The following is a 12,125-nucleotide window of genomic DNA, read 5'->3' on the forward strand; positions in this document are numbered from 1 at the left end:
CGCAGCTGACCAGACAGACAAAGGAAATAGGGCTGACAAGCGATTATAAAAATGCATCGTGATTAATTGTGCGATTTTAAAGAAGTCATCGCGATTCATTGCATGATTAATCGCAGTGTTAAACACTAATAGAACACCGGGTATTTAAATATTTTTGGGTGGTTTCTACATTTTCAAATATATTGATTTCAATTACAACACAGAATACAAAGTGTACAGTTCTCACTTGGACTGTGAAAAAACAAAAGAAACAGTATTTTTCAATTCACCTCATACAAGTGCTGTAGTGCAATCTCTTTATAGTGAAAGTGCGACTGAGAAATGTAGAATTATGTACAAAAAATAACTGCATTCAAAAATAAAACAATGTAAAACTTTAGAGCCTACAAGTGCACTCAGTCCTACTTCTCGTTCAGCCAATCGCTCAGACAGACAAGTTTGTTTACATTTGCAGGAGATAATGCTGCCCTCTAATTGTTTACAATGTCACCTGAAAGTGAGAACAAACTTTAGCATGGCACTGTTGTAGCCAGCATTGCAAGATGTTTACGTGCCAGATGCGCTAAAGATTCATATGTCCCTTCATGCTTCGACCATCATTCCAGGGGACATGCGTCCATACTAATGTTGGGTTCTGCTCAATAACGATCCAAAGCAGAGCAGACCGATGCATGTTCATTTTCATCATCTGAGTCAGATGCCACCACCAGAAGACTGATTTTCTTTTTTGGTGGTTTGGGATCTGTAGTTTCCGCATAGAGGGTTGCTCTTAAGACTTTTGAAAGCATGCTCCACACCTCGTCCCTCTCAGATTTTGGAAGGCACTTCAGATTCTTAAACCTTGGGTTGAGTGCCGTAGCTGCCTTTAGAAATCTCACATTAGTGTCTTTGCATTTTGTCAAATCTGCAGTGAAAGTGTTTTTAAAATGAACAACATGTGCTGGGTCATCATCCGATACTATAATATGAAATATATGGCAGAATGCAGGTAAAACAGAGCAGGAGACATACAATTCTCCCCCACAAATTTAATTAATGCATTTTGGGTTGATTTTTTTAAGAGTATCATCAGCATGGAAGCATGTCCTCTGGAATGGTGGTTGAAGCATGAAGGGGCATATTGTTTAGCACACCTTGCACATAAATATCTTGCAATGCCGGCTAAAAAAGTGCCATGGAAATGCCTGTTCTCACTTTCAGGTGACATTGTAAATAAGAAGCGGGCAGCATTATCTCCTGTAAATGTAAACAAACATGTCTGTCTTAGCGATTGGCTGAACAAGAAGTAGGACTGAGTGGACTTGTAGGCGCTAAAGTTTTACATTGTTTTGTTTTTGAGTGCAGTTATGTAACCAAAAAAATCTACATTTGTCAGTTGTAGACATTGCACTGCAGTTCTTGTATGAGGTTAATTGAAAAATACTATTTCTTTTGACTGTCATTTTCCCAGTGCAAATATTTGTAATAAAAAAAAAGTGAGCACTATATACTTTGTATTCTGTGTTATAATTGAACTCGATATATTTGAAAATGTAGAAAAACATCCAAAAATATTTTTAAAATTTCAATTGGTATTCTAGTGTTTAACAGAGCAATTAAAATGGCAATTAATCGTGATTAATTTTTTTAATTGTGGCTACTTTTTTGAGTTAATCGTGTGAGTTAACTGCGATTAATCGACAGCCCTAAAAGGAAATGTCACGCCCTCATTTGCAGATAGCGGACTAAGGCACAGGGGGAATAAATGACTTGCCTGAATTCACACAGGAAACCGGTAGCAGAGCCAGGAGCTCATCCCAGGTCACATGAGTCCCAGAACCACAAGATCCTCTTGCCCTTCCTCTGGTTCTGTGATTCTCTTACCATATTGTTTCATTGACCTGGGTAGAATCTTTGTCTTGGCATTTAAAAAAAAAAAAACAACCCTCTATGTATTATGCCCCTTGGTTTCCAAAGAGCATAGTACATAAAGTTTGTACATTCCACCTGACGTAAGTGATGGTACTTTCCCTGCATGCCCACAGCTTTCCACCAGGCCTACAGTTTCTTCAGTAAGGACGCAGATGGCAGTATTGACCTACAAGGCTTGGAGACGACTGCAGAGAAGCTGGGGATTAGTTTAACCGCACAAGAGGCCTGCGATGAGCTGTCATATGCTGATATGGACGGTGAGTGTACACAGTCGTCCCAGGTTTAGTCCACAGTGGTACATTCCAAGGGTCTGGGTTTGTGAGTGTGTGGCGTTGTGCTCCCTTGAAACTCCTGGCACTGGGGGAGAGCAGGGCTTGGTGCTAGACACTGTTCCTACATGTCACATGAAGCAGTCCCTGCCCTGGGGAGCTTACAGTCTAAGTAGTGCAAGACAAAGGGTGGGAGGAAAAACGGATTATGCTGGCATTTGGTGACTTGCCAGAGGCTACCCAGTGAGACTGTTATAAGCAGGGAACTTGCAGCAGCTCTTCTGCGTGCCTTAACTCGTTGTCCCCTGCACTTGGTTACAGAACATGACTGCTGTAGGGAGGACAAAGAAAGCACATTAAGGCTACAGCAATGGTGAGATCTCATAGCCCTGAAAACCAGGAGCTGAGAGAGTTAAAGGTGCCACAACATCCTGACCCCCCTCCCCGGGATGTAGGTATTGACTCAATCATAGAACATTAGGGTTGGAAGGGACTTCAAGAGGTCATCTAATCTAATCTAATCCCCCTGCTAAAAGCAGGACCAATCCCCAGACAGATTTTTATCCTAGTTCCCTAAATGGCCCCCTCAAGGATAGAACTCTCAACTCTAGATTTAGCAGGCCAATGCTCAAACCACTGAGCTATCCCTCCCTGCTGGGGTGTCTATTTCTTGGTGCCATGCTGCCTGGCAGAGGTTTGTGCTAACTCCAGCCAGGGCAGTGGAGTGCCTGGTCTGTTACAAAGTGAGAGACCAGCTCAGGGCCGGTGCAACCATTTAGGCGAACTAGGTGGTCACCTAGTGCACTAGGATTTGGGGGGGTGCCACTTTCTTCGACAGCCACTGCGGCGGCCGAATCTTCGGCCGCACGGTCGCCGCCGGCATTTAGGCGGAAGGAGCTGGGGCAGGGGAGGGCTGCCTGCAACAAGTAAGGGAGGAGGGGCGGCATGCAGGGGAACTCCCCGCCCCAGCTCACCCCTGCCCCACCTCCTCCCCGAGCACGCTGTGGCTGCTTCACTTCTCCCGCCTCGCAGTGCCTAAGCTGATTGGCGCTGCAAGCCTGGGAAGTGGGAGAAGTGAAGCAGCCACGGCGTGCTTGGGTTGCTCGTGCTGGGAGCGCTCGTGCTTGGAGCAGGCGTGAGCTGGGGCTGGTGGGGTGCCTCAGGGTGGGGGGTCAGGAGCTGCCGCAAGGGGGGTGCCTCAGGGTGGAGGGGGAAGCGCCTCAGGGTGGGGGCTCGGGGATGGCGCAAGGTGGAAGTTTTGCCTAGGGCGCGAAACAGCCTTGCACCAGCCCTGGACCAGCTCAGTGTGAAAGCAGGGCTCTTACAGGGAAATGGGCATGGAGTGGGAGGGGGGCAGCTGTACATAGAGCTAGCTCCAGGGTGGGCAGGGAGTGCACTAGGCTGGCAACATGCTGATCCAAAGGGGTAGGGGCCAAGGGGGGGATGGGACTATGCCTCGCCTCCTCATCAGGCAGCACCATGACAGGCACCATGTGACTGGGTGATGGGAGAGGCCTAGCTCAGTGGTTTGAGCATTGGCCTGCTAAACCCAGGGTTGTAAGTTCAATCCTTGAGGGGGTCAATTAGGGATCTGGGGCAAAAATCTGTTGGGGGATTGGTCCTGCTTTGAGCAGGGGGTGGGACTACATGACCTCCTGAGGTCCCTTCCATCCCAGGAGTTTGCCTGGCAGCTGTGCCTGCCCCCTCAGGAGGAACCCTTGGGCTGCCCTGACACTCTAGCCAGTGGGTGTATAGCAGACACCATTAGCGCACATTTGAGGAGCCCGGATTAGAACCCAAGTCTTTCTGCTCCCAGAACTGCATGTCTGCCAGCCAAGCTAAAGGACGCCTCCAAAGCAAGTCTCTCTGTGACAACACTGACTCATACATACAAGACCCCTCCTCAGCCCTTTCCAATGGAGCCCATGGCTTAAAGCCCCATTTGGGCTCAAAATGTATTGGCCCCTTAGGTTGATCTGGGTTTCAAACTGGGCTTCACTAAGGTTTTCTCCTCTTGTAGTCCTCTCTCCCATGCACACAGGTCAGAAGCAGACCAGGCATACAGCTATCACTAGGGCCCTACCAAATTCACAGTCCATTTTGGGTCAATTTCACAGTCATAGGATTTTTTAAATTGTAAATTTCAGCTATTTAAATCTGAAATTTCACAGTGTTGTAATTTTAGGGATCCTGACCCAAAAAGGAAGTGTGTGTGTGGGATGGGGTGGCGCAAGGTTATTGTAAGGGGGGTTGTGGTACTGCTACCCTTACTTCTGTGCTGCTACTGCTGGCTGCGGCGCTGCCTTCAGAGCTGGGCAGCTGGAGAATGGCGGCTGCTGGCGGGGAACCCAGCTTTGAAGGTAGATCCACTGCCAGCAGCAGTGCAGAAGTAAGGGTGGCAATACCACGACCCCCCTAAAATAACCTTGTGACCCCCCTGCAACTCCCTTTTGGGTCAGGACCTGCAATTTGAGAAACAATGGTCTCCCTGTGAAATCTGTACAGTATAGGGTAAAAGCACACAAAAGACTAGATTTCACAGTCTGTCACACATTTTTTGGTAGGGCCCTAGCTGTCACTCTGACACAGGCTCCCTTGAGCAGCATGGCCTCAGAACTTAGACAGACCCACGCTGATGACAACCAGTGGAGTAGGGGAGGTATTATGCACTTGTCTAGCGTGGATCTTAGCAGCAAAGCCCTCACTTCGCCAGCACTCAGGGGAAGGCGGCTGTAGCCAACCTGGCCTGGAGTAGGCCCATTACTACCTTGTCCCTGGGGTGAAAGGCACTTGATCAGTGGGAAATGCTGTTTATCTTGCAGGAGATGGGAAGGTGAACTTCTCTGATTTTCTGACCATTGTCAGCGACAACAAGCACTTCATCCAGGCTGTAGGTGAGTGCGGTGAACCCAGCTCAGCCAGTGGGATTGGCCACGGTCCCCCCAGCGATGTTAGTGTGTGGCCAGAGAACCCCACTTACCTAGAGGCATTGGTGTTACCTGAACCTTGGGGCGATCTGGAGTTCACGTGACGTGGACTCAGACATCAGCATCTGGGGTCCCCCAAAGAATGAGCTTATGCACAGCTGGCCCCCATTCGAAACAGCTGTACAAAGCCTTGACAATCCAGCTCGGGGGAGGAGGCCCCTGCTGAGCGCCAGGCTGAGGCCTGTGGGCACAGAGAAGAGTGCAGGCACTGGCACAACTCCCCAAAGTAGCCTGGCTCATGGGCAGGAATCACCGTGAAAGGGGAGTGATGACAGGGAGCCCAGGAACACTGGGGCATATGAGCAGAGTTCAGATAGCTAGGGTCAGGTAGGTCAAAGCTGTGCTCCACATACTCAATCTGAGACTCTCTGCCTGGAATACCAGGACCAAATCTGCCTGTTCCAAAGGGGAGGGGGAGCAGCATTATCTGGAGATACTATGCTTCCTTGGGAGATGGGAGAGGGCAGTGAGAAGTACCCCTTGCTACAGATGTAGCTTGCACTTTCCCCAGTGCACCAGACAGGAGCCATGCTCGCACACATGCATGCACCATACTTTGCCCAGAGGAAACCTTGTTGGAGGTCACTGGTGCTGACTGCGGTCTCTGAAGTTGGTGGGATGGGCGCTCTGCTTGATGTGCATCTCCTCCCCAGCCCCCGAGAAAGGCTGCCTGGAGGACTTTGATTCCATCGACGCCACGGGAATCCTGCTCTTTGAGGTCCTGTCAAAGCTGGTGGAAATGTCGGCTCTGCCAAGGAAGGCCATGCTTGAAATAGTCAGGTGGGTGCTCAAAGCTCTGGCAAGGTCTCCAAAGAGAGGAAAGGAGATCTCCATTTCATAGGCTCAGCGGAGTCAAACAGCGGGCTCAGGGCCAAACTTACAAAGGTATTTAGACACCTAAAAATGCAAATAGACACCTAGTGGGGTTAACAAAAGCATCTAGGTGAGTTAGGCCCCTAACTTGATTGGAATTAGGCCTCTAACTCACTTAGGCGCCTACTGGAATTCACAGTAGTGGTTATCTGCATCTTTCCCTACTTAAATACCTTTGTCACGCTGGCCCCAGTGAGCAGTATGCCTATGTAGGCAAGGGCAGCCATACAAATGAGGACAAAACAGGGCCCTGTGGATATATGTCATACTTCCTCCCTCTGCCCCCTGGAGAACAAAAACACACCTGTTCTATCTGCCGTATGGCACACACCAAAAAGCACATCCCTCTTCTCTACATAGCCCTTATGACCTTACCTCCAGATCACTGCATAAGCCTCCCAGCCTGGCTGCTTTCATCAAGCTGGAGCATTGTCTGCTGGCTCCTTCTTGGCAACCTACACCCTTGCAGGGTATGAAAGACGAGGATGGCTGCAGGCTGCGTGAAGGAAATCTTGTGGGTGGTGGGGGGCCGACCTCTGGGCTAAATCAGAATCGCCAACCTATCTTTAAAGGTGACCTGCAAAGAAAGAGAGGTGGTGTGGTTTGCTTCCTTATGGTGAGTAAAGAAGGCCTGGAAAAGGTTTTTTTCACCCTTAGAAGGAGTACAGTTGTCAAGTCTTGCCTCTCCAGGTCTGGGTGGAGGACTTAGAGGTATGGTCTCAGAGCTTTCTCTGCCCTTTATCAGCAGGGCGGGGAGCTGAATCCTTAAGACAGAGAGCCCTCTCCCAAGTGTTTTAAGATGCTTTAAAAACAAGGGCGCTAGACTCGGTTACTCCTCCTCTCAATGAACTGTATCTTCCACCATGAGCAATTAGTGAAATCAACAGGGTCCAGTGCTATTCAGCGTGCACCAGGGTATCCCAATGGGATCCAAAGAGCATTAGTCTATCTGACTAGAAATCCCTTCCCTCTCACAGTGAATCAGGATTCAGTATCTGGATATTGCAGGTACCATAATCTGATGAGTTCTCTAGCTGTCCACAGAGTCTCCAAGGAGACATAAGAGCTGAATTGATGCTAAAGTTAAAAAAATATATATTTAAAATAGGAAAAAAAAACTTTCAAATCCTCCCCAGCTTTCTCTATGCAACATAAAGCAGGAAAAGGACACAACCTCCATTCCACACCACCCTTTGCCAGCCCCCTTTAAAGAAAGTGAAAAAGGCTGTTATAGTTGTCCTGCATGTAGTGTGTTTGGTGACACTGCGCTGTCTTTCGTCTTCTAGTTACTACCGGCAGAAGTTCCTGGCGTCCACTGGCAGGAGGGTCTGGATAGATGCTGGCGGCTCAGTGGAGCACGGGAAGGGGCTCCGCATGCTCAGAAAATCCCCAGCTCCTCAGCGAGGCAGAATCACTCCTATGTCTGCCTTTGCAGGTGCTGCCCGCATCTCAGTGATGAAAGACAAAGAGTTGGAAGCCTATGTGGAAACCCTCAAGGGTAAGAACTTCACGTGGCTCAGTGTGTTTGTGTTTGAGTGGGAATTTCAGGGGCAGTGCCAAAGAGGCAGAAGGCCCCTTTGCGGCGGGTCACAGCTATTCACTGCAGCGTCCTGTATCCATTGCCAGTAAGGAGAAGTCCCCTCTCCCTACCAGATTTTGGGCTTTGGATCAGGGCCGAGGTTAGCAAAGCCTATTTTGCTACCTGCACCCACCCAAAATAGACACTGCTTGGAGTCCTCTGGGGACTGCACAATGACATGAGTGATAGGAGGAAGCATATTCTTGCAGTGAAAGTGCAGGATGCCTGGGTTCTCTTCCCAGCTGTGCCACAGACTCATTGGGTGATCCTGGGCAAATTGCTTCAGATTTACAGAAGTGACCACTGATTTGGGATGCCTCCAAGCCAGGACTAGAACCCAGATTTCCCAGTTCCAGATCACTTATCTGAGTAATGAAATGGAGGGGAGGGGCACTCTTCCAGGCTCCACCCACAAAATAAGCTCCACCCCTGTGGATCACCAGGCTGACACCTTTCAAATGATCAAAATATGATCATCTGTTCTCTGAGCACCTTGAACTTAGTTCTTCCCTCAGTGGGGCTTGAATATGACTCTGATAGGCTCTTTAGATTTGCTGCTTTCTTGATTAGTAAAAAAAAAAAATAGTAGTCATCTCTCCCAGATGCCACCCACTGATGGCACCAAAATGGGACATCACTCACAGTAAATTGTGTAGCTCTCCTTTCTTACATGAGGAATGAAATAGTTGACCACATGTATTATCAGCACTGTCACCATGTAGAAGAAATATAAAATGGGAGAATTAAAGTTAGCTTAAAGTTGGTGTGATAAAGTTCCTCTTCTACCTTGGTGGGTCCTGTGCTTATTGGTGGATTTTGCTAGCCTCAGAGATCTTCCTGTGTTGGATCAGGAGTTGGGAGGTTTTAGGGGGAACCCGGGCCTGCCCTTTACCCCAGGTTCCAGCCCAGGGCCCCGTGGACTGCTGCTGTCTATAGTGCCTTCTGGAACAGCTACATGACAGCTACAATTCCCTGGGCTACTTTCCCATGGCTTCCTCCCAACACCTTCTTTGTCCTCACCACAGGACCTTCCTCCTGATGTCTGATAACGCTTGTACTCCTCAGTCCTCCAGCAGCACACCCTCTCACTCTCAGCTCCTTTTACTTACTTTTACCCACACCCACCACTAACTGGAGTGAAAGCCTTTTTATACCAGGTGTCCTGATTAGCCTTAATTAATTCTAGTAACTTCCCAATTGGCCACAGGTGTCCTAATTAGCCTGCCTGCCTTAATTAGTTTTAGAAAGTTCCTGAGTGTTCTGGAATAGTCCCTGTTATCTTACCTAGGGAAAAGGGACCTGCTTAACCTGGAGCTAATGTATCCACCTTCGACCACTCTTTTGTAACCATCTGGTCTGACCCTGTCACATTGGTTAAAGCAATATGGGTTGTAAAGAAAGGCCTTGAAAGTAAAGAGTTATACGGCCCGAAAAAATGAAGTAGGGAGGACGTCTGGTTCAAAGAATAATTAATGAGATAAGGGGACGTTTCTAAAATGGCTTCTGATCAGTCCGGTGACTTGTTTTAAATAAGACAAAAATGATCTGTTTTAAAAAGAGCCAGCATGGCCCTTCCCACCCCACATACCAATGTTATCTCAAAAAACAGGGCCTGTGTTAACCCAGGTACAAAGGAAAAACTGTGTGTCAGCAAGAAGGAGGGGAAGAGATAAGGAGAAAAGGCCTTGGGGAGAAAGGAGGTTGTAATCTTATATGGATTAAGACTGGAAATAAGAGTGAACTGTCTCCAGTTGGCTCTTACCCGAAGTCAGTAATTGGCAATGACATCACTTGTTTTTTAAAGGATATAAACAAAGTAAACTCTTCAAGGGTTCATTGCTAATACCTGCCTGACCACATCGGACTGAACCAATATGGGTCTAAGCATCCTTGAGTGTTTAGTCCAGTTGTAAATATCTTGATCAAATGCTTATAAATGTTTTGTTACCATTTGGTTGTAGTAAATTGCTTATTATTTAGGCTTTGTGGGCATGTTTAGAGCAATTGTATAAATACCTTTTGGCCTCTGGATTTAATAAAGCAATTTATGGTTAAATTAGTATCATGATAATATCCTGCGTGAATAATAATTCCAACACACAAGGGAACCTTAAATAACCGTTCAGTTCTTCTTGGTGGCTGCTCGGTGTATAATAAATAGCTCATGGGCTACCATGTCTAGTTCTTACAACCTATGGCTAAGACTTTCAAAGGTGGCCTCTAATTTTGGATGTCTCCGTTTATGGTTTCCCAACTTTAGACACTTGTGGGTTGATGATTCAGAGGGGCTGAGCACCCACAACTCTTTGCCTACAGCTGGAATAGTGGAGGCTCAACACTTCTGAAAATTAGGTACCAGATCTGTAAAGTTGGGCACTCAAAATCAGAGGCTGCTGGCTCATATTTTCCATGTGTTTAACAGAAAGTAAGGTACAAAAAAAGGAGGAAAAGTGAATAGGGGAGATCTCAGAATGTATAGTCCTACAGTGTTGGATTGGTCAGAGAATGGGAGAGCAAAGGGCTAGAAAACAGATGGTGGGTACCGTGTCCAATTAGTGATATCCATTCTTTTCTTTTCCCCTTTGCTAGCAAGCAGTGTCCCCTCCGACAGTCCTTATGCTCAGGTACCCATCTTCCCATTGCTTCCCAACCGGGATGGAATGTCAATACCGAAGCCAAAAAAAGACTTACAGAAGCTGGAGATGCAGAGAAGGAAAGAACCTATATCGTCCTTTGAAAACCATTTTTTCCATAAAAGAAACTGGCTGCGCGAGGCAAGATAAGCAAACAGTTAATCTCTGTAATAACAGATGACACACAAGGGCAGGTCTGAGTTGTTGTGCTGTATAGACTCTTCCCCATTGAAATGTGTGGGTTAGCGCACATCCTTTCAACGCTTACATTCCCTTGGACTCAGGGGGTCAAATTCAGTGATGTCAATGGGGTGTGACTCTGCGTAAGCCTGGAGTTGTCTAAGGTGATGTAATATACACATTGAGGGTGACGGAAGGAAGTGTAAATTACACAAACTTAACTTCCTTTTAGATCTTTTGAGACTCATCTCTGAATGTGGCCACTGGAAAATTGTTCCCAGAAATGTTCTTGAAATGAATCTATGAATGCTGCACCATTTAACCTGCAGTTTGTGCAGCTGGCATACTGTGGCTGTCTGTATGTTAGAGATTACATCAAGTGGGGAATTCTGGTGGTTTGTATATCTGGCATTCACCAGAGGTATAATGGATAGAATAGCTCTCCCCTTTGCAGCCCAGAAAGCCCAATACCTCTGGGTGACTATTCCAGGTAAGACAGGGATACGCTTTTACAGGGAAGCAAATAGCCTTGATTTCTCTTAAACATATTAGGCTGTCTGAAAAGGGTGTGAGTTTGATCCCTGTCCTAAAAGCTTTGAGGCAGGAGATTCTGGCTGAATCCCCCCACATTCCCATCTGCCACAGATATAAAGAACATATGATAACATGATAGCCTGATGGGTTGTCTTCGTGGGATGATTAAAGGAATGAACCCTACCATGCATGCAGCAGAAGAGGCCAGCGAGCTATCCGTCCCACAAAACAGCCTTGGTCTCTCACTTCCCAATCTCAATATATAATCAAGTGACCTAGACCACACAAGACACTTAATGAAGATGTCTACTTTCTCTATGGTCCTCCACAACACGCACCCTGAGATATGTGGACAGCAGATGGGAAAACATGGCTGTGCGTGACAACACTGAAATCTTTTCCGAGCAGCAGGCTGTGCTTCCTCCTCTTGGGGACAGTCCTGGAGCATAGCAGTACTGAAAGTAGATAGGGACAAACCCTGCTCTTGTATATTGCTGTGTAAATCTAGACTAGTAGCTCCATTGACTTGAATGGAGTGAGTCTGGATTTACACTGATGTAACTGAAAACAGAATTTTGCCTTGTACATATACTCTGGTACCCTTGCATTGCTGCTGAGCTATGGCTAATCAGATCCCATGCTTCAGCCTGACTGATGCAGGAAGGGATTTCCCCAAATGAGCTACATAAACAGTTGGCCAGGTACATAAGAGAGGGTTTTGTTGTCCCTGAAAGCAGTAGGTCACAGCCACTGCCTGAGGCAAGAGGCCTGTCTTGACGGACCATTGGTAAAGCCTCTTTTTCTGCCTTTTTCAATCAGGCAACTGCATTCAAACCTCCTGATTACTTCAGAGTCAAGAAAAACTCCCTTAGTCTCGGCCCTCACTTGATGGAGAGGCAACACCGTTTGACTATAGAAGACCTGCGTGAGATACGACTAGATGTGAGTACAAAGTCTACCACCCCTTCCAAAGAATTCCTCCCTCCCTTCTTTCTGGTATTTTAGGAGATAACCAGTTTTACACTCCATCAGATCCTCGCCAGTCAAACACACTCTTCTTCCAAGGACTGGCTGGCTCACGGCATTCCGAGTGGGGTATAGGGGCCCTTTCATCTCCAGGGCACTACTTTGGGTTGCTAGCGATGAAAAGATGGCTATT

General features: G+C 47.3%; 1 protein-coding gene across 1 annotated transcript in view; it reads left to right on the top strand.

Annotated features, from left to right (window-relative positions):
• Nucleotides 1-12,125, top strand: part of EFCAB3 (EF-hand calcium binding domain 3) — a 73,541-nt gene that overhangs the window by 59,664 nt on the left and 1,752 nt on the right. The window contains exons 33-38 of the mRNA XM_050935362.1: nucleotides 2,025-2,168; nucleotides 5,003-5,074; nucleotides 5,821-5,947; nucleotides 7,327-7,538; nucleotides 10,209-10,393; nucleotides 11,786-11,908. Of these exons, the coding sequence (XP_050791319.1) occupies nucleotides 2,025-2,168; nucleotides 5,003-5,074; nucleotides 5,821-5,947; nucleotides 7,327-7,538; nucleotides 10,209-10,393; nucleotides 11,786-11,908 (863 nt within the window). The remainder of the gene's footprint in view (nucleotides 1-2,024; nucleotides 2,169-5,002; nucleotides 5,075-5,820; nucleotides 5,948-7,326; nucleotides 7,539-10,208; nucleotides 10,394-11,785; nucleotides 11,909-12,125) is intronic.

This window comes from Gopherus flavomarginatus, chromosome 25, assembly GCF_025201925.1.
Source record: "Gopherus flavomarginatus isolate rGopFla2 chromosome 25, rGopFla2.mat.asm, whole genome shotgun sequence".
Taxonomy (NCBI): domain Eukaryota; kingdom Metazoa; phylum Chordata; order Testudines; family Testudinidae; genus Gopherus; species Gopherus flavomarginatus.